Source organism: Choloepus didactylus, chromosome 17 (genome assembly GCF_015220235.1).
Source record: "Choloepus didactylus isolate mChoDid1 chromosome 17, mChoDid1.pri, whole genome shotgun sequence".
NCBI classification, from domain to species: Eukaryota; Metazoa; Chordata; class Mammalia; order Pilosa; family Megalonychidae; genus Choloepus; species Choloepus didactylus.
This window is the reverse complement of record NC_051323.1, coordinates 76008457-76028485: the sequence shown is the minus strand read 5'-3', so window position 1 is coordinate 76028485 and position 20029 is coordinate 76008457. Positions and strand designations below refer to the sequence as shown.

Here is a 20029-nt window from a genome sequence, read left to right as displayed (position 1 = left end):
CTTAGAACCCCAGTCTTGACTTCCATTGAAAGGTCCCTTCCGTTTGTCCTCTGGTTTCCCAGCATGCACTTTCTGGCTTTTGCATTTTCTGTTTGAAAGATTACCAGGCTGGGATTAAGCTGTGGAATGGTTATGTGTTTTCATCACATACAGCCGCCATGGCTTGTTTCTTTCTCCGTGAGCAGGACTTCCAGTTCCTCAACCTGATGTGATTTTTCAGCTGAAGCGAGGCGAAGAGCCGTGGATAGTTGGTCTTCAGGGATCTGAAGAGGGAGAATGTCCAGAGAGTGACTCTCCAGGTAGTTGTGCATGAACAGGGCAGAGCAGAGTTCTGGGTTGTTTTGTGGTGGTTACTTGGGTGGGGAGGGGAATGTTAGGTAGCACCATTTTCTCAAATTTAAATCTTCTGCTTTAGTGTTTATTTCATGTCACCCACCAGCTTTCATTTTTTCTCTAGATCTTAAGGGATTATTCATCTCTATTCACCAAATGTTTATTTTCTCAGTTCCATCATGTTGCCTGTTCACATTTTGATATTCCCATTCATTCCCATCCTTTCCACCTAGCATACTCTCCTAATTATCCATGCCATGCTTCCAGAGGATAGTCTCCTTTTTGGAGATGTCCATCGTCAGTTCTATTCCCTGCCTTCTTCTGCATTCCCAGTCTCTAGAGTGTAAGACTGTTCTTGAGAGCAAGCATTGCAGTGACCATATGTTACTTTCAAATATATCGTAGTGTCTCTTTTTCCACTGTAACATTTCTCTTTTTCTTAGCCCAAGAAAGAAACTGCATCTGTGTTTTCTGTTTGTTCCAGATGGTGAGATTAAGCCTGAGATTCAAGATGCTTCAGAAGAAGAAAAATCAGAAGGAACAGCGAGGGAAAGGCGTGGGAGGACAGGTCCTCTGTGTCCCAAATTTGGAATTCATATACCAGAAGGTAGGGTGGAAACACAGAAGGAGAACTCCGCGGTGGAGACTTGCAAGAAATCCCTTTCTCAGGAGAAAAGCTGGCGGCAAGGGTCAGCCCCTTCCAAGAAAATTCTCACTAAAGAGAAAGACCAAGAATGCAGTGATTGCGGGAAGACCTTTTTTGACCACTCCTCCCTTGTGCGCCATCAGAGGACTCACACTGGAGAGAAGCCCTATGAGTGTCACGAATGCGGGAAAGCCTTCAGTCACAGGAGCAGTCTCAGTAGACATCTGATGGCTCACACCGGGGAGAGCCCCTATGAATGCGATGCGTGTGGGAAAGCCTTCTTTGACCGTTCGTCCCTAACTGTGCATCAGCGAATTCATACAGGAGAGAAGCCCTTTAAATGCAATGAGTGTGGAAAAGCCTTCTTTGACCGCTCATCTCTTACTCGACACCAGAGAATTCATACTGGAGAAAGTCCTTATGAATGTAATCAGTGTGGGAAAGCCTTTAGTCAGAAAAGTATTCTTACTCGACATCAGCTAATCCACACTGGTAGGAAACCGTATGAATGTACTGAGTGTGGGAAAGCATTCTATGGTGTCTCGTCTCTGAATAGACATCAAAAAGCTCATGTGGGTGATCCTCGCTATCAGTGTAGCGAGTGTGGGAAAGCTTTCTTTGACCGCTCATCCCTTACTCAACATCAGAAAATTCATACAGGAGACAAGCCGTATGAATGCAGCGAATGTGGGAAAGCCTTCAGCCAGAGATGTCGACTTACTCGACATCAGAGAGTTCATACAGGAGAGAAACCCTTTGAATGCAGCGTGTGTGGGAAGGTTTTCAGTTCTAAATCATCAGTCATTCAACATCAACGGCGTTATGCCAAACAGGGAATAGACTGAATTGGGTGAAAGCTTTAGTCAGACAAAAGACCTCCATAAAACCTATCTTAAAGAAACCCATCATTTGATCCTTCTATCCGTTCTGGCTACTTTTTTCTGCCTCTGCCACCGCAGTGTTGGAATAAACATTCTATACCTACTGTGTTTCAGAACTGATGTAGGATGCCTGAAATTAGGATGTAACTCTAAAAATCCAGGATTAGGATGTCACTCTAAAATTCAAAATTTGGAGAAGGTTGTCAAGTAATAAGGTAGATGTTAGGAGGAGAGCCTCAGACACACCTCATCTGGAAACAAGCATGTAAGCACAGGTGTCACTGCACTTTAAAAACTGGAAGCTACAACAGGAGGGGAAAGATAAAATTATGCCAGGGCAGCACTCTTGCTTCCAGTACTGACCTTGCTCTTTTGTGTCCCAGCTTTTAGATATTTCAGATCTCTTACTACTACTACTAGCTAGCACTTATTGAGTGCTTATTATGGGGTATAAAACTCAGCCAACAGTTTTATGAAGGACAGGTTATTTGGTTTCTCAAAAACCCTAGGAAGTAGGTACTATTACTGTCATCATTTTACAGATGAGCAAACTAAAAGTTTAGAGAGGTTAAGTAACTTGCCCAGGGTGATGTAGCTAGTAAAAGGTGGAGCCATGTCTGGAAGTCGGGTCTATCTTCAAAGTCTTGTCTCTTTACCATCATGCTAGGTTTGCTTGTTTTAGCATTTGTGGGCATGGTTCATCTCCTCAACTGAATTGTAAGCACTTGGAGACATAAGTTTTTGTATCTCACACAGTGCCTTGCATATAATAGGTGCTCAATAAATATTTATCTGAATTAATAACTTTCCTGTTTACCAAGTGCTCTCTATTCAAACACCTCTGGGATTCCCGTCCTTTCTCCTATTGTTTACAGCCTGACCTATACCTTTCTCATCCCAGGCTCACAGTTGTCCAGCAGTCACTTCTTAACTCTAGTTCTTGCAGAAACCCCCAAATAAGGAAAGATTTATTTCTCACAGAGAGTCTGATGTGGGTCAGTCTGTCTTACTCCATCCTCACCTTTTAGAACACGGAGCCTCTAGGGTCTTGTGGAAGAGGAAGAGAAAGCTGGAGGAGTCTGTGGAATATTTTTAAGGACCAGATTTACATCATTTCTGGCCCCATTTCCAGCCAGAACCCAGTGCCTGGAGGCTTGGAAAGTAAACAAGCCCCTCGGTTCTTGGTAAGCATCACACTTAGAATGTGTATATTATTGTTGGAGTCCTTCCAAATGGTCTCTGCCTGCCCATCATTGCCTTACTCGAGACTTAACAATCGCTCCCTATTAAGCGAAAATGTCTCAGTATTTAAGGTCTGCCGTCACGTGATCCCACATTGCCAAACTTTACCTCCTGTTCCCTGGGCCCAGCCCCATCTTTTAATCTTATTAAAGGTCAGGCACTGGGTGAACTTGGCTCTAGGTGTCTGCAGCCTCTTTCTGTTTGCTTCAGAGGAAGCCCTGCAGAGAGGTTGATTCTGAAAGTCTGAACTTAGGGTGCCCTGCCTGGATCCCAAGGAACCAGGAGTTGAAGTTGGATCAAGATGGCAGATTGCCCAAGAGACACCACCCACCCCCAGCCTGCTAACAGTTACTCTGCCAGTCTTTGTCCGTCTTTCTTGGAGTGGATGATTTGCAAGAAAAAAAGTACTTTTCTTTTGTGGACTTTAGAAGTAAGTTGAAGAAAAACACTTCAGCACAGTGTATAATCTATCAGTGTGTATAATATCAGATATTATCTTAAAATAGCAACTAGAAAAAAAAAGGGACTATTGACAAACTTGGTTGGTGACTGTCTCTCAGAATTCTAACTCTTTTAACTTACTGCCTTGTTAAACAAATTGAGGGTTAAATATTTCCCAGTTGTCAGCAAGATGAGAAGAAAAGTCAGACTGAACGGTCTTTTGAGTGCGGTGATAATTGTGTTGAAAACAGTGGATACATAAGTTTGATAGTTCGTTTGTTCCCTTTTTTAAATTTGGTGACCTGCAAAGCATTTTTTAAAATGTGGAATACTGTTCAATCTCCTGCTAAAATTTTTGAGGAAAGGGCCTTTTTACCTTTTGGCATGCATTAGTGGAGGCTTTACATGTTTAGGTCTTAGATTCACCTAACGGCCATTCCTAGGATCAAATTTTGGAACCAGAAATTGATCATGTTGATACTCTGCTGGCATTCTTAGAAGACATAAGGCAATGAAAAGACTTGAGAGTGATTGTGGGATTCTAGCCTAAGACATTAAAAATGGCTTTGAAGAAATGACTAATAATCTCTAGTGCTAATTAAGCCCTATCTAAATTTTAAGAGAGAATTGAATTCTTCCTGCACAAATTAAAAGAAGTAATCCATGAATCAACTCTTCAAAGAGATAGATCAGCAATATTAGAGAACCCTGAGATGAAGGGAATACGGTAGATAGAGGGAAAGAGCTGGTGAGACTGTCAATCCCAGAACATTTTCTTGGGTTTCAGGATGCCTTCACGGCCTGCTGGAAGACTGGCCAGACCTTGTTTGAGCTCAGCTCCTCCCCTTTACTCTTTCCCAGACAGACCTGGGCTTCAAAGAATAGATTACCCCTCTCTGGAAGGTGAAGGAAGGCCCTTAGGGGCAAGGCTACACAGTGCCAGTCATTAAACAACATAACAAAAAAGTTGGAACCGTGATCCTCAGGAGGGCTAAGGGAATGGTTGCAATGGACGTCAAGTTCCTAAGTGGTCTGTGTTACTGAGTCAGGACCCCTGTGGTAAAAATGTAGAAAGAAGTCAAAGTGGACTGTGTTGAGTTGGAGTCATAAGGACCCTGGTGAGGATGCTTCCCCTGAATGTGTATTTACAAGAGTCTTAAGGTGCTGGGGAAATTTGTATTTTTGGTTCTCTTGAAGGTAGGAGTCTTTGAAATCTGGCATGTTACACTTACAGCACATCTCAGTTTGGGCCAGCACATTTCAAGTGCTCAGTAGCCACATGTGGTTTAGTGGCTTCCGTTTTGGACAGCATGGTTTGGAATAATCATCAGGAGCTTTTAGAGGCAAAATGGATTCTTTTGGCCACTGGTGGTGTTGGAGGATGCTTGGTCCTGGCCACATGGCCAGCGCTCTGCTCCTGCAAGAGGCCATCTTCTGCTTCCTGTAGGACACGTAACTGGGTGGGGGTCAGACCTGGAAGCTTGTCCCTCAGGAGCCAGTGCCTGACCCCTCTGTGTCTCTAGTTGGATCAGAACTCAAGTGGAGACGTTACTTAATGAACCACTAACAACCTATTAGGTTGTGGAGGAGGAAGTGTCTAAGGTTGCTAGTTAGTAAAAGAGCAAAGGTATTTCCTGAGATCATTTTTGCTCCTTATGAGCAATTTACTATAATTCAGAGGGTCAGAGCATGATGAGTACAGGGTGCTGGTGATGGTTGGACCCAAGAGAAACCCTACCACTCCAAAACTGTAAATACAAATAGTGAATTTATAGCTATGATGAAGAAGTTGGGGGAGGTGAGGGGCTCTACCACTTCTCTACCAATTTCTTGGTTTGGCTGGTCAAAAAACCAGATCCTGGAAGTTAACTATTATAGATGTTACAGAAAGTTAATGAAATGGTGTCAACTATAACTAATCCTGTATTTCTCCTTGTTTCTATATTGAAAACTCTTCCTGAAACATCCCTTGACTAATATGCAGCCATTAATACAGCTGACACATTCTTTTCTATGCCCATTAAATTGGTATACTGAAAATACACAATTTGCTTTTACTGTCCTGCCACTGAGATATTTAATTTCTTTAGTAATAATCATATTCTGATAAAGAAATATTTAAATAATTCAAATACCAAAGTTACTCATTACATTGATAACAATAAGTATCTTTCAAAAAGGGAAGGAGGAAAAGCTGATACAAGAGTATGTGATCAGGTTGGTCAGCTGTGGGCAACTGATGCTCCATCCCGCTGACCTTCTAAGGAGTCGTGTTGAATGAGCCTCAGAAGGATCTGCCTTGATGTAGAAGTGGGGAGCATTTACCTACCAGCTCCTATCCCCCATTGGCCAAGTAGTGCTGCATGAACACCAAGGGTTTCTGTAGCTACCCCCTGTGGCAGAGCCGGAGAAACCCAGGGCAGAAAGCAAGACATACGGGGTACAGCCAAGGTGAGGTTTTGTCTGGTTATACCCGTGCAAAGGTGTTTCTGAAGCACGGCTGGGATGAAATTTGGGCTAAGAGGATATGAGGTAGTGCACCCATCCAATATGAGGGTAGAGAGTGAAATCATGGGTATACCGAGCTTGAGATGCTTGTGAAATAGCCAAGCATACGTGGACGTGTTCAGCAGGCAGACCGAGGCTGAAAAAAGTCATCTCAGCTGTGATACCTGAAGCCATAAGGGCAGAGTGAAATTGCTCAGGAAGGTGTATACGAAGAGACCAGGGTGTAGGACAGGTCCGCAGAGGAAGAGCCCGTGAAAGGAGAGTGACAAGAGGATGGAGAGATAAGACAAAGCTCGGGTGAGTGCGGTGTCACCGAAATCAAGAGAAAAGACTTTCAAGGAGAGAATGGTCAACAGCAGTGAACACTGGCCTGAGAAGTGTCCACCGAGATTTGTTGGTGACCCAAGTGGTGGAGCCAAAGCCATATTGGAATGAATTTAGTAAATAAGTTGGAAGTGAAGGTAGAGTCGTTTGGCTCTGATGGGAAGGGGAGGGAGTGGTAGCCGGAGAGGGAAAGTGAGATGGAGGAAGTTTCTTTAAAACTGAGAGGGCTGTGAACATTGTTATCAGGAGCCTTCGGAAGGTGCAGGAGACAGAAAACGCAGCCCCAACCTGCTCAAGCCTAAAGGGACTTCTTGACTCACATAATTGCAAAGTCCAGGTGACAAAAGCCTTTGCTTATTGTTAAAATAGAGAGGGAAGAAAGAACGGGTGTGAAGACAGGCCAATTTGCAGACTGACTACAGGAAATTACGGGAATTCTCTCGGGTGCTTCTCCCCAGCAAGGGCGTGAGGAAAACGGAGAACTGGACAGAAAGCCGCCTAGGAAACGGAGGCGTGCGCGGTAGAGGAGGTCCGCTGGGAGAGGCGAACGCGGCCAGGAGACAGTTTCTGTTCCGTCGGCTTTCCTCCATTTTTACCATAAAAGCAGCAGTAGGACCTTTCGCGTTACTCGCTGGAATACACAGCGGGTCCTTTAGAGGCGGGGCCTCGGGGGGAGGCGGGGCCTCGGGCGGGCGTCGGGGCGGGGCCTCGGGGTAGGCGGGGCCTCGGGCGGGGCGTCGGGGTGAGGCGGGGCCTCGGGCGGGGCGTCGGGGTGAGGCGGGGCGTTGGGCGGGCGTCGGGGCGGGGCGTCGGGGGAGCCTCGGGCGGGCGTCGGGGGGAGGCGGGGCCTCGCGGTGAGGCGGGGCCTCCGGCGGGCGTCGGGCGCCGGGCGGGCGCCGGCGTGCGCGGGGGCCTCTGGGAGTCGTGGTTTGCGGGGGCGCCTTGCGCAGGCGCTCTGCGGACCCTGAGTCTCCGGGGGCCGCGGCGCGCAGGTTAGCGGCCAAGGTGGGGCGCCAGGGCGGGGGGCGGGGCAGCGGCGCGGGAGTGCGCGGAGGGGCAGGGAGGTGGGGGAGGGGTGCGGAGCGTGGACCCGAGGCTGCGGCGGGCGGAGGCGCCGGCGCGACTCGGTGGCCGCGGGGCCGCGAGCGAAGTGACTTCCCGAGAGCCCGGCCTCGGGGGGCCCCCACGCCTTGGGGCGCCGCCTCTGGGTGCCGGGGGGCGGGCCGCGTGTCAGGGCGCGCCTCCCCCCCGGACCCGCACCCCGGGCCGCATGCCGGCCTCGCCCGCGCGAGCTCCGTGACCCAGGGCCGAGTTGACCCCGCCGACGCCGGCGCTGCTGGCCCCGCTTTCCCGAAGGCGCCCCGGAGCTCTCCTCTGTTCCCTGGACCAGGGTGTCATCCCTCCCGCGGGGCCTGTCGCAGCTGCCCCCAGGCGCGCCCTCTTCTAATTCTCGACGATGCTTTCCACCCGCCGCCACACTTTCTTGCAAAACTCGTTGTTGCATTTAGTCTGCAAGTATTTCTTGAGCATCCAATATTTGAAAGTGAGGAATGCAAGCTTTGGCTCTCAGGATTCATCATCTACATGGAGAGATGAAGCAAAGACTCAAATACCTGTAGTACAAGATACCATATACTAAGCGATTGAGACAGAACTCTTGAGTTTACCGGAAAAGATAATGTCTCTCCCTGACTCTTGATTACTTGATGTGGACCCGCTTAGGAGTGGATTGGGTAATAGTTTAGGCTGGATACGTTTTTTGGGAAATTTGCTCATGGAGCTAGGCAGGCAACATCCAGAGCTTGTGTTCATGATCCTCGTGACACCTTAAGGTTAATAAACTCCAAAGGTTCCGTGAGCCACCTTGGATGCTGTGTTCTCTGTGTATCCCCAGGATTGGAAAGAACCAGGAGGTGGTCCTGGGAGCAGAACATGAACAGTGAATCTTCAGAAAGGGGAACTGACAGGCAAAAGCCTGCTTTGTAATCTGTCAGGTCTCTTTGGGTTGCAAATGACAGAAACCCAGCTCAGACTGTCAGAAGGGGAACTCATCATGAGGATACTCCGGTACTTGGTGGCCCCAAGGAGAGGACAGATGTGCCGGTAAACTGGAACCAGGGGTCAGAACATATTCAGGGCTCTCTCCTAACCTCCTGCGTTTACTTCTGCATGTTGTTATGTTTCATTTTTCCCTCTTACTGTTGACTGGCTTTTGTTGCTCCTAAGATGGTATGGTAGAATATGGCCATTGAGGCTCTTAAGTTTACATGCCTTCAAGTGGAACCTCGTGGGAGAAGACTGACCTCTTATTCTTACTTCCACTTCCCAAATTCCAGAGGAAGGACTTGTCTTAGTATCTTAGGGTTGTTGTAACAAAATACCACAAACCGGATGGCTTAAAACAATAAGAATGTATTGCCTCACAATTCTGATGCCAGCAGCCCAAAATCTGTAGGGGAAAGCCCTTCCTTGCCTCTTCGAGCTTCTGGTGGGTTGCTGGCAATCCTTGGGCTTCAGTTGCTGCCTTATTTGGCACACGATCTCCGCCCCCCCCCCCCCCATCATCTGTCTGGGTTCAGTTTGCCCCTTTTAAGGACATCAGTCATATTGCAATAGGGCCCACCTTAATTCTAGTTTGGGCTCATCTTAACTAATCTCATCTTCAAAGACCCTATTTCCAAATTCACAGGACCAAGGGTTAGGACTTGAACATGTCTTTCGGGGGGACACAGTCCAACCCATAACAGGACTCTAAGTAGGTCAGATGCCAATCAGCCTTGGCCAGATTGTGGAGTCAGTTTTTACTGATGTGTGGATGGGGGAAGAGATGTTTCCTTGAAAAGGGCTCAGCATTGGTGGAACTCAAAAGATAGAACAACAGCTGCTGCTTGCTGTGTGTCAGTCACCTTCAAATACTGCCGTGAAGACAATGATTTAGAGCAGTAGGTCTGGCCTGGCCGCAGGGCCCTTCTCAGAGGACTGCTCTTGTCTCTGCTCCTTGGCCACAGCTGATTGAGCAAGAGGTGGAAACGTGACCTAAGGTCATTGGCTTCTCAATGGCCAACAACAAATCTGTGTCTCTTGAGAATTCCAAGTAGGAAACAGAGACTGTGGTCAGCTGATGGTGGGCACCGACCAGATCAGTAAGTCCAGAGGGTTAGAGACTTCACTGAGCCTTGTCTGTGCAGAGGAGAACATGCCATGCCTGAGGGCTGGAGGGATGCCAGGCCCATGCAGCCCTTACAGCTGTAGATAGCATCCCCGGTTTTAGCCTAGTTCCCATGTGTAGTCATCCTCCAAGTACATGCCAGATGCCCTTCAGCCACACGGAAAGCAAAAATGTAACCTTGGCATTGGCCGTTCTGAATGTTCCAGGTGGCATAGCCAGATTGTCTAGAGGTCTCGAGGAACAAGAGATAAACGTGTAGCACCAGCATTATCCCTTATCCTTTCTGTTTCTGGAGGGACACACAAGTCTATTACCAGTAAGTACGTTCTGATAGGTAACAGTCACCACCACAGTTGGAATCCAGAAGATGGTGCCGGGTGTGACATAGCTTTGGATTGCATTGTAGCCCACACAGAGTCAGTCTCAGGTCCCTTTACCCTCGTCTCTTTCCTGCTGGCTTTTTCTACCCTTCTGCTCTCCTTACTGGTTTCTGACTCGTCTTGCAACAGACTCTGGGATAAAAGCCAGGGAGAATATTGTTCTGGCATTCCGTGCCGAAAAGCCTGGGGAGACCGTTATTCCTGGCTTTTCCTGGAAGGGTCATTCTCATGCTCGGAGGGAAACTTTGTCAGACAAATAAGCTTTTCCTTTGAGAATACTGTCACCTCTTATGACTTCCGGGTGCTGTTACGCTGTAAAGTCATCTCTACACCAGGCCCCAAGATGAGGGCTAGAGAGAAGGGGACAGGAATTCTCCATCCTGCCCTGGATGTGTTTACTCTGGAATCCTGATTCTCTGGATAATACTTTAACCCCACAGTCCGCTGTGATGCCAGCCAGTGCTGCAAGGGCAGCCGTCAGTCTGTCCATCCTGATTGGTCCTGCTGTCCTTTTCTCTTGCCAGAGGAGCAGTTGTATTTAATCTTGGCCTGACCTCTGAGTAGCTGGTCATCATTTTGTGTACAGCCTTCTAGTTCTGCAGACACTTACAAAATGATCCTCGTGATCAAGATCAAGAGTGGCACACTTCAAGGCTCCTTCCCCCACAGAAGCTTTGAACAGCCAGAACCGGCCAAAACATCTTTCTCAGGCATCCAGGAAAAGGTTAAAGACTGCAGTAACAAGAAGAAAAAGGTTCCCTGGCTGGCCCTTCGCTCACCCCTCACTGGCTCAGTGCAGAGCTGGCCTCTGCTCCCAGAGTGAATCCCTGGTCCTAATTCCAGAGGGAGCAGAGTAAGCCTCGTGCATATACTGGGAGCGTGGATGTCTGGCTCTGTCTGTTGGTGGCCTGAGGGACTTGCCATCCCACACTTGCCCTGCTTATAGGAGACAACTCATGGATGGGAGAGCAGTCAAGTTGTGTTGCTTGGGGCAAGGGATTGCTGGCAGTGGGACATACAGTGTAGTGCCCAGGACTGTGAGGAAACTGCCCTAGGGAAGAGGAGACATTTGGGACTGTGTAAGCAGAGAATTCCTAAGGGACTGTCTAAATGGAATTCCTAGGCCACATGCCCAAGACAAAATACATCTGCTAAAAGGATCAGGGAGGCCCCTACATTTTGCCTGGAGCTGTTCTGGTACAACCCATCATATGGAGAAGCCCTGAAGGAGAGCGCTCGCTGGCACAAGTCAGTCTACCAAGACTGGGAAAGGTGTTTGCTGTTTTTTCCTTTTTTTTTTTTTTTTTTTTTTTTTGTTAGCTCCTGGCATTCAAGGAAAGCACTAACTGGATAGAAGCCTGAGGATCAGATGCTGCAGAGTCTAAATTTCACTGATAGCACATGTTAAAATACCAAAATATCCAAGTTTGAACCAAAGGTTACAAAACAAAAAGAAACAGCAATGATCTAGGCAAAGGAGAAGTTTAAAACATTAGAAACCACCAACAAGGAGGACTAGTCTTGGGACATACCAGAGAGAGGCTTTTAAAAAGTGGTTCTAAATATGTTCAAAATGCTAAAGGAAAACATTGACAAAAAAATCAGTAAAACCACAGATGAACACAACATGTCAGTTGAGAGATGGAAATTGTAAAAGAGAACCAACCAGAACTGAAGACCAGAGTGACTGAAATTAAAAATTCCTTGGAGGGCTTCAACAGTAGATTGGAACTGGCAGAAGAAAGATTCAGTGAACTTGAAGCTAAGACATTGAAATCATTCACTCTGAGGAGCAGAAAGAAAAAAAGAAAAGTGAACAGAGCCTGAGGAACCTGTGGACACTCAAGCAAACCAATATATGCATTGTGAGAGTCCTAGAAGGAGAAGAAAGAGAGAAAGGGGCAGAGAGTGTATACAAAGAAATAATGGCTGACAGCTTCCCAAATTGAATGAAAGAAATGAATAGGCACATCCAAGATGCTCAGCCAACTCCAAACAGGAGAAATCAAAAGACCCATGTGCCTTAACCTTTTATAATCAGACTGTTGGATGCCAGAGATAAAGAGAGAATTCTGAAACCTGCAAAAAAGAACGAACATGCATGTACAATGGGGCCTCAATAAAATTAAGTGCTGATTTCTCATCGGAAACCGTGGAGGCAAGAAGGCAGTGGGAATACTCTGAAAGTAAAAAAAATTGCCATCCAAAAATTCTGTATTTGGCAAAATTGTCTGTTCAAAAAATGAGGGAGAGATTAAGACTTTCCCAGATAAACAAAAGCTGAGGCAGTTTGTTAACATTAGATTAGCCCTACAAGAGATGCTAAAGAGAGTTCTGCAGGTTGATAGGGAAGGACACTAAATAGATTGAAGCAGCACAAAGAAAGAAGCATCTCTGGTAAGGGCAAATAAATTGTACTATTGTATTTTTGGTTTATAACTTCATCTTTTACTTCCTACAGGATCTAAAAGGCATATGCACAAAATGCAATGACAGATCAGTGGTTTGGGACTCATGATGTATAAACATGCAATTTGTTACCAAGTGGGAGGGATAGAGCTGCATAGTTATGTATGCTATGGAGGTTAAGTTGGCATCAAAGCAAATGAGATTGTTTTAGATTTGCGATGTTAAAATTTAAGCCCCAGAATAACTACAGAGAAAATATTGGAGGATATGTACATTCACAGAGACAGAAATTAGAGTACGGATTGCTGGGGGTAGGGGTCAGAGGGAGTGGGGCGTTAACGTATAACGAGCGTAAGGTTTCTGTTTGTGGAGACTGGAAAGTTTTAGTAATGGATGTTGAGGGCACCACAACATTGTGAGTATGATTAATCCCATTGAATGGTATAAAGAGGTTGAGATGGGAAAGTTTATGTTCCCACAATTTAAAAAAAAAAAAAAAAAAGCAACTTAAGAGACCAAGAAAAATGCTATCCATGATCCTGGAAGGGATCTAGCAAGGGCAAAGAAAAGGCTCAAAGGGATAGTATTGGGACATATGAAAGAATTGGAGCATAGACTCCAAGTTTTATATATCAATGTCAAATTGCTTGAACTTGATAACTGCACTTAAGGTTGTTAAGTAAGTGAATAGGATATCCTTGTTCTTAGGAAATGTACATGGCAATATTAAAGTGTTCAAGGAGCGTGATATGTACAGCCTACACTCAAGTGTTTAGAAAATGGATGGATGGATGGATGAATGAATAGATAGACAGATAGATAGATAGATAGATAGATAGATAGAATAATATGGTAAATGTGGCAAGAAGTTAAAGTTAGTGGATCTGGGTACTGGAGGAGGTGGGCGAGGGTCTGTTGGCATTCCCTGTATGAGGTTTGTATTATTTTTATGACTGTCTTGTAAGTTTGAATATATTTCAAATTAAAAGTTCAAAAAAATAACGCTACCAAAGAACCTGACTAGAATTTCCAGCATCTGTGTCTGATTTCCGTCTCTTGGCCACACGGGACTCAGTCACCTTCTTGAAGCTGTGCTTGGGATCCTTGGCAGTCAGGCAGGAATTAGGGCAAGGTTTTGAAACCCCAGTAGGTGCCTCAGATGTCACGAGGCCTGGGTGCAGTTTCATTCCAGTGTTCTTATAATGCCCACTGTAACCTAAAAAAATAGGCCAACCCACTTACCTGAGCTGGCTTGAATGTATTTCTATTTCTAAACAAAACTTGCCTGGCATACAGTTGTCTATTTACTTTTATTTTTTAACTTATCTGTGCTTGACTTTAGAGGCTTTACATTAGCTCTCTTTAAAAAAATTGTTAATAATAAATATCCCTCTATTCACATTAAAGGTAACAGTCAAATTAATTTATTAAATAGCATTATTTATTTCTAATTACTATAGAGCACAATGCTAGTTTTCAATTTATAAAATTAACTTTAGAGTAAATTATTTGATGTTTAGTGGTTTTCTGACTTGGGAACACAGTTCTGTTCCCCAGAATATACTAACCCAGGAACAAAGTTGTGACAATAGCCACAATATCCCTGGGAGGTATGGGTTTGCTCATGAGCTTGCTTTGCTCTTAGGTGTGGCAGGTTGAAATATGTACTCCAGAAAAAGCATGTTCTTCGTCTTAGTCCATCATGACTGTGGATGGTGACCCCATTGTAATAGGACCTGTTGATGAGGTTATTTTTAGTTAAGGTGTGGCCACGTGAATCAGGATGGGTCTTAACCCTATTACGGGAGGCCTTATGGAGAATGCCACAGAGAGAAAACCATGGAAGAAGCTGGAAGTCCATGGAACCCAGAGGAGAAAGGAGAAAACATCATCATGTGCATTGCTGTGTGACAGAAAAGCCAAAGACCAAGGATCATTGGCAGCCAGCCCCAGAATGCCACCATCTTTGGGAAGAAAGCATGGCCTTGCTTATGCCTTGATTTTGGACTTCTCCTTGCCTCAAAACTATGAGCCAATGAATTCCTGTTGTGTAAGCCAACCCATTGTATGACATTCGTTTTAGCAACTAGGAAACTGAGACACTAGGGCAGAGAGAGTGATTGATAATGTGAAGATTTTCAGCCTGGGTGAGACAGCTACAAAACAAGCTTGGTCTCTTTTGTGTTTCCTTCCCTAGCTCTGCCATTTCAGGGCTGTGCCTCTTCCCAAGAGAACACAGAGGGAGAGAATGGCAGCTGTGCCCCTGACAGCCAGATGGCGGGTGAGTTGGACTTTTCTTCAGTCTGGAGCTTCCTCGTCAGCCAGGGAGCAGATGTCTTGGAGACTGGTCCCGTTCCTGTGGAAAACAGGCTCCTTAGAGGATACTCACCAGGACCCTTTCTGGCTTCAGATTCTCTTTCCTCACCACAGATCACTGCTGCAGGGACTTTCCTCCCTAGCGGACCTTCTTGAGGTCTTGGCGACGGGCTCCCATCCTGAGTTTGTTTGGCATGGTTCAGAGTAGAGTGTTGAGGCAGTTCTGCCTTTAGTCATGAGCCCAGTGGTTCAGGGAGTATTTAGAGAACTTTCATGAGAGTATAACGGTTCCTTTCAAAGGGCTATCATATCTTTGATCCCTCTCCGGTTTGAGTTCCTCTGCCTCAGTGTCCTTTGTCACCCACACATTCATCCTGGGTCTTGCCTTGACTTGAGGACCAGTTGGTCTGGCTAAGATCTCTTGGATCCATTGATATTAGAGCTGGGAGGACCTTAAGATCATCTGATCCCGTCCTTTCATTTTACAGTTAGAAAACAAGGCTAAGTAACAGTGTCCCTGCAATTCAGAGGGGCAGCCAAGGACCTGATGGCACAAGGCCGCAAGTTTCATGAGCCCTCTACCTCTTTCCTAAAGCATTCAGTGCCCTCCATATCATCAGAACCATTTCTTTTCCAGTTTGGGTATCTTCCAGTGCTATGGTCTTTTTTCCTCCTCAGGGAGATGTGAAGAAAGGTAAATAGGTGAGCAAGAATGTGTTTGTCTTTTCAGAAGTCACTCCAGTTTAAGGATGTGGCTGTGAAGTTCTCAAAGGATGAGTGGATGCGACTGGCCCCTGCTCAAAGAGCCCTGTACAGGGAGGTGACGCTGGAGAACTATATGGATTTTGTTTCCTTGGGTAAGCTTGACTTTCCTCAGTGCCTCAGAATTTGCCTCTTTCCCTCTCGCTCTCCCTGCCACCTCTTTTTAAAGAATATGGCCCTTCTTTTATTACCGGGGAAGAATTGTACATCTCTGGATAGAGCCCCAAAAAGGGCAAGAGTGGCCCATCAGTTTATTTGCTTTTTGTTGATTGTGTTTAATTGAATCTCTGTCTTTGTATTGGAATTTAGTGGATGTCTCAAGGAGCTGCTTTGAAAATATATTTGTTTAGCCAAGTAGTAATAAAATCCTTCTGCTTACACAAGAGGTAAAAGATGGTTTCCTACAGATTTTGAAAACCATTCAAAAGACTTCAAAGTACAGTCATAGAGAGTAAGAATGAAAGAGAGGTAAAGTATGGAGAGAATATTCATATTCTTGTAGGCAGAGAAACCACCAGAAAGTTTTTAAAATGAGATAGAAAGCCCGAGATAATGCCAGAACTCTCTAGACCACCTTACATGAACCAAAGGAATAGTTAGCAGAACAGAATATATAAGGCATTAAGAAATTTTGCTGAGTCATATCACAGAAGTTCCTAAGGCCATGGGCAAGAAAGTGAGCCTTGCTGACAAAGGATGTGGCTGCTCATCCTGTACCTGGATGACCCTGGACCAAAGACGACATGGTGTTTCTGATCTGGGTGGAGTCTATAGGATAAGTGAAGGCTACGCTGAGGCCCTATGTTTAGGTAAAAGATAGGATTATGTACAACTGTCAATGGGCAACCTCTCTTCTGAGAATTTCCTACAGAAAAAAATCAAGGTGTTTATTTCAACTTTGTTGAAAACTGTGAAAAAATGGCAATAACATAGATATCTGATAATAGGGATTTTGGTAAATAACTGCATACATCCAAAATGGAATACAGTGTAGTATGGACCTTGGTGATATTTATAGACTTAGAAGGATATTAATGATATATTGCTAAGTGATAAGAGCAGGTCACAAAATTTTTGAAGCTTGAGTCCATTTACAAAACAAAATGAAGTATAATTATTTATATCTCTGCACAGAAAAAGTCTGGAAGGACCTCTACCAAGATAATACCGGTAAATATCTTTGACTAGTTGGTTTACAGGTCACTTTTCCTTTTCTCTGATTTATATTTTTAATTGTGTACAATGAACATGGAATATTTTAAAAATAGTTTAAAAACTGCAAAGAATGGGAAGACACATTTTAAATGCACAGGAGTGATTCACACCAAATTTAGTCTAGTGCTTTCCTAATGGGGGTGTTCTAGTTTGCTAATGCTGCGGGAATGCAAAACACCAGAGATGGGTTGGCTTTTATAAGGGGGGTTTATTTGGTTACACAGTTACAGTCTTAAGGCCATAAAATGTCCAAGGTAACACATCAGCAATTGGGTACCTTCACTGGCGGATGGCCAATGGTGTCTGGAAAACCTCTGTTAGCTGGGAAGGCGTGTGGCTGGCGTCTGCTCCAAAGTTCTGGTTTCAAAATGGCTTTCTCCCAGGACGTTCCTCTCTAGGCTGCAGTTCCTCAAAAATGTCAGTCTTTGTTGCCCTTGGGATATTTGTCCTCTCTCAGCTTCCCTGGAGCAAGAGTCTGCTTTCAATGGCTGTCTTCAAACTCTCTCTCATCTACAGCTCCTGTGCTTTCTTCAAAGTGTCCCTCTTGGCTGTAGCTCCTCTTCAAAATGTCACTATCAGCTGCACTGAGTCCCCACTGCCCATCAGCTCATTTATATGGCTCCACTGACTCAACTTAGACCCACCCTGAATGGGCGGAGCAACACCTCCATGGAAATTATCCAATCAGAGTCATCACCCACAGTTGGGTGGGGCGCATCTCCATGGAAACACTCAAAGAATTACAATCTAATCAACACTGATAGGTCTGCCCACACAAGATTACACCAAAGATAATGGCATTTGGGAGACATAATACATTCAAACTGGCACAGGAAGAGAGATCAGAGAAGGGCTTCAATCTTGTTATTAATGTTGATTTCTGAGATTGGGTGGTGAGTTCATAGGTGTTGGTTTTAGTCTTTATACCTTTTGTATATCTTAAATATTTCCTAATGAATTTAAAAATTAAATATAGAAAATTAAGGCCTTATAAATGCTAATACTTAAAATTTTTAAAGCCTGAAGTCATAATTTATCTTAAGGATTTCTGAAATTACATTTTCAGTTTTATGTGTGTTATATTATCTGTACATAAATTGAATTACATTTCTAAAACTCTTCCAGTTTTAAATTTGTAGTTTTATCAGTCATTACAGTTGCACAAAAGTACGATTGAGGAATAAGAATTTATTATTTAAAAGACCACAAAAGAAAATGGAGTGGCTTCACGGTGCTGGCCCTGAGGTGCAGAACCGTCTCCGTATTATGTTCTTCTAAGCCAAGAACTTTCCCTCAACCTATAAGACCACCTAGATCCATTTTGGGTAGCGTCTCGTGAAGATTTATTGGGGAAAGAATAAGTAGACCACTTTTAATAGAACTAATTCAGATTTTCTAGGAAGTGAGTCTCGACTTCCCTTCATAGGGGATTACATCTTATTCTGGAAATTAGCACATATGTTCTGGATAGTTCTGTTTTCCTCCCTAGAGGGTAAGAGGCTGGTAAACCCTGAGAAGGCTACGAATTTCCATTCCAAGTTGCTATTTTTCATTTTGTTCTTTGTGAGCAGGACTTTTAGTTCCTAAGACTGATGTGATTTCCCAGTTGAAGAGAGGTGAAGAGCCATGGAAGCTAGACTTTCAGGAAGCTGAAGACAGAGACATCCCAGAAAATACTTTTCTAGGTAATTATGCACATGGCAGGTGGGACTAAGTTAGATGGTTCACTTAGAGATGACTCCTAGGGGTCTCCTAGGTATGTGAAGATGGTCATTGTCATGCAGGGCCTTTGTCTAGAAAACCAGTCCCCTGGCTATCCACAGGGATTTCTCATCACTTCTTCAAGTCTTTGTTCAAATGTGTGACCTTCTCAGCCAGGCCTTTCCTGACCACCCTGTGTAAAACTGAACCCTTTCCATCCCTTCCCCGCCTCGCCAGCACCCATACTGCCTGCCTTTCTTCCCAGCTCTGTCTTCCTAAAATATTATATTCTCACTTCTTTATTTTGTTTATTGTCCGTCCACCCACCCCACCACCCACCCCTGATTAAAATGTAAACTCCATTAGAGACTTTTGTTTGTTCTTGTTCACTTCTGTATATACAGTGCTTGTAACAGTAAATGTACATAGCTCACACTCAGATATTTGTCCAATGAATGAATAAATGCAACTGTGCACAGCAGGGCTCTTCCTGTTAATTTGTGGGGGCAGGGGGAGGCCAGGGGAAATGAGAGGGTTGAGACTTTATTTTTTTCATACGGTTTTATTGAGATATATTCACATACCCTAATCATCCACAGTGTACAGTCAGCCACTCCCAGTACCATCATATAGTTGTGTGTTCATCACCAGAATCAACTTTTGAACACTTTTCTTATGCCAAAAAATTAAATAAAAATAAAAGTAAAAGAGAACACCCAAAGCGTTCCATCCCACCCTATTTTTCATTTAGTTTTTGTCCCCATTTTTCTACATCTCCATACACTGGACAAAGGAGTGTGAGCCGTGAGGTTTTCACACTCACAGTCATACCGGGTAAGCCACATAGTTATACAGCTGTCTTCAAGAATCAAAGCTACTAGGTTGCAGTTCAACAGTCTCAGGTATTTTCTTCTAGCTATTCCAATATGGTAAAAACTAAAGAGGGATATCCATATCACGCGTAAGAATGCCCTCCAGAGTGACCATTTGAAATCTCTCAGCCACTGAGACTTTATTTTGTTTCAGTTCACTTCCCCTTTTTGATCAACAAGATTTTCTCAATCCCACGATGCCGAGTCCAGGCTCATCCCCGGGAGTCGTGTCAGGAAGCTAAGTATAGAATTGCCATATGATCCAGCAATTCCATTACTAGGTATATACTCAGAGACTTGATTTTAATTCTGATAACACTGTCTCATCTTTCTTGTTTATCCTCTACCATGTCTCCTTCCTCTTCCTTTTAAATACCCTTCAGTAGTCACTGACAGTTGGCTTTCTCGAGTCCTAGCCCATCTCCCAACTGTAATTCTCTGCTTTTTACACTTATCAACATGTAACAGACTGCCCTGGCCACTCCCATGCTTCTGTGTGTGTCCGTTTTTCTGCATGTACCTCTCCTGAGAGGCTCTTCTTTTGGCCGTTTTCAAGGTTAACTTACCTTTCAGATCTCAGCTAATGTCACTGCTGGGAGGCTATTCCTGAGGGTCCCTCTGAGGAAGCCCTACTCTAACTCCCACCCAGTTTTTCCTTTATAGTGCTGTCGCCAGCTGTTCAGTTTGTTTGTTTATTCCTTGTCTCCACTAGTAGAATAAAAGCATCAAGAGAGCAGGGACCACGCCTGCTTGTCCAGTGCAGCCCCAGGGCCTTTTACTGTGCCTGGCACTCAGTGGGCCCCTGCTAACCAGCTAATGAGGGAACAGTT

The 20029-nt window shown here is 44.8% G+C and overlaps 1 protein-coding gene across 11 annotated transcripts in view; it reads left to right on the top strand.

Annotated features, from left to right (window-relative positions):
- ZNF2 (zinc finger protein 2) overlaps window positions 1–20029 on the top strand; it is a 38173-nt gene that overhangs the window by 12129 nt on the left and 6015 nt on the right. For 3 of the 11 annotated variants that reach the window (XM_037807666.1, XM_037807664.1, XM_037807663.1), the window contains exons 4-5: window positions 14531–14614; window positions 18198–18311. In XM_037807666.1, the coding sequence (XP_037663594.1) occupies window positions 14531–14614; window positions 18198–18311 (198 nt within the window). Of the gene's footprint in view, window positions 1–185; window positions 300–817; window positions 2644–7282; window positions 7381–7464; window positions 8479–11255; window positions 12322–14530; window positions 14615–15379; window positions 15507–16545; window positions 16582–18197; window positions 18312–20029 lie in introns of those variants that run through there. The other 8 variants (XM_037807669.1, XM_037807667.1, XM_037807670.1 and 5 more) reach the window with 8 other exon arrangements.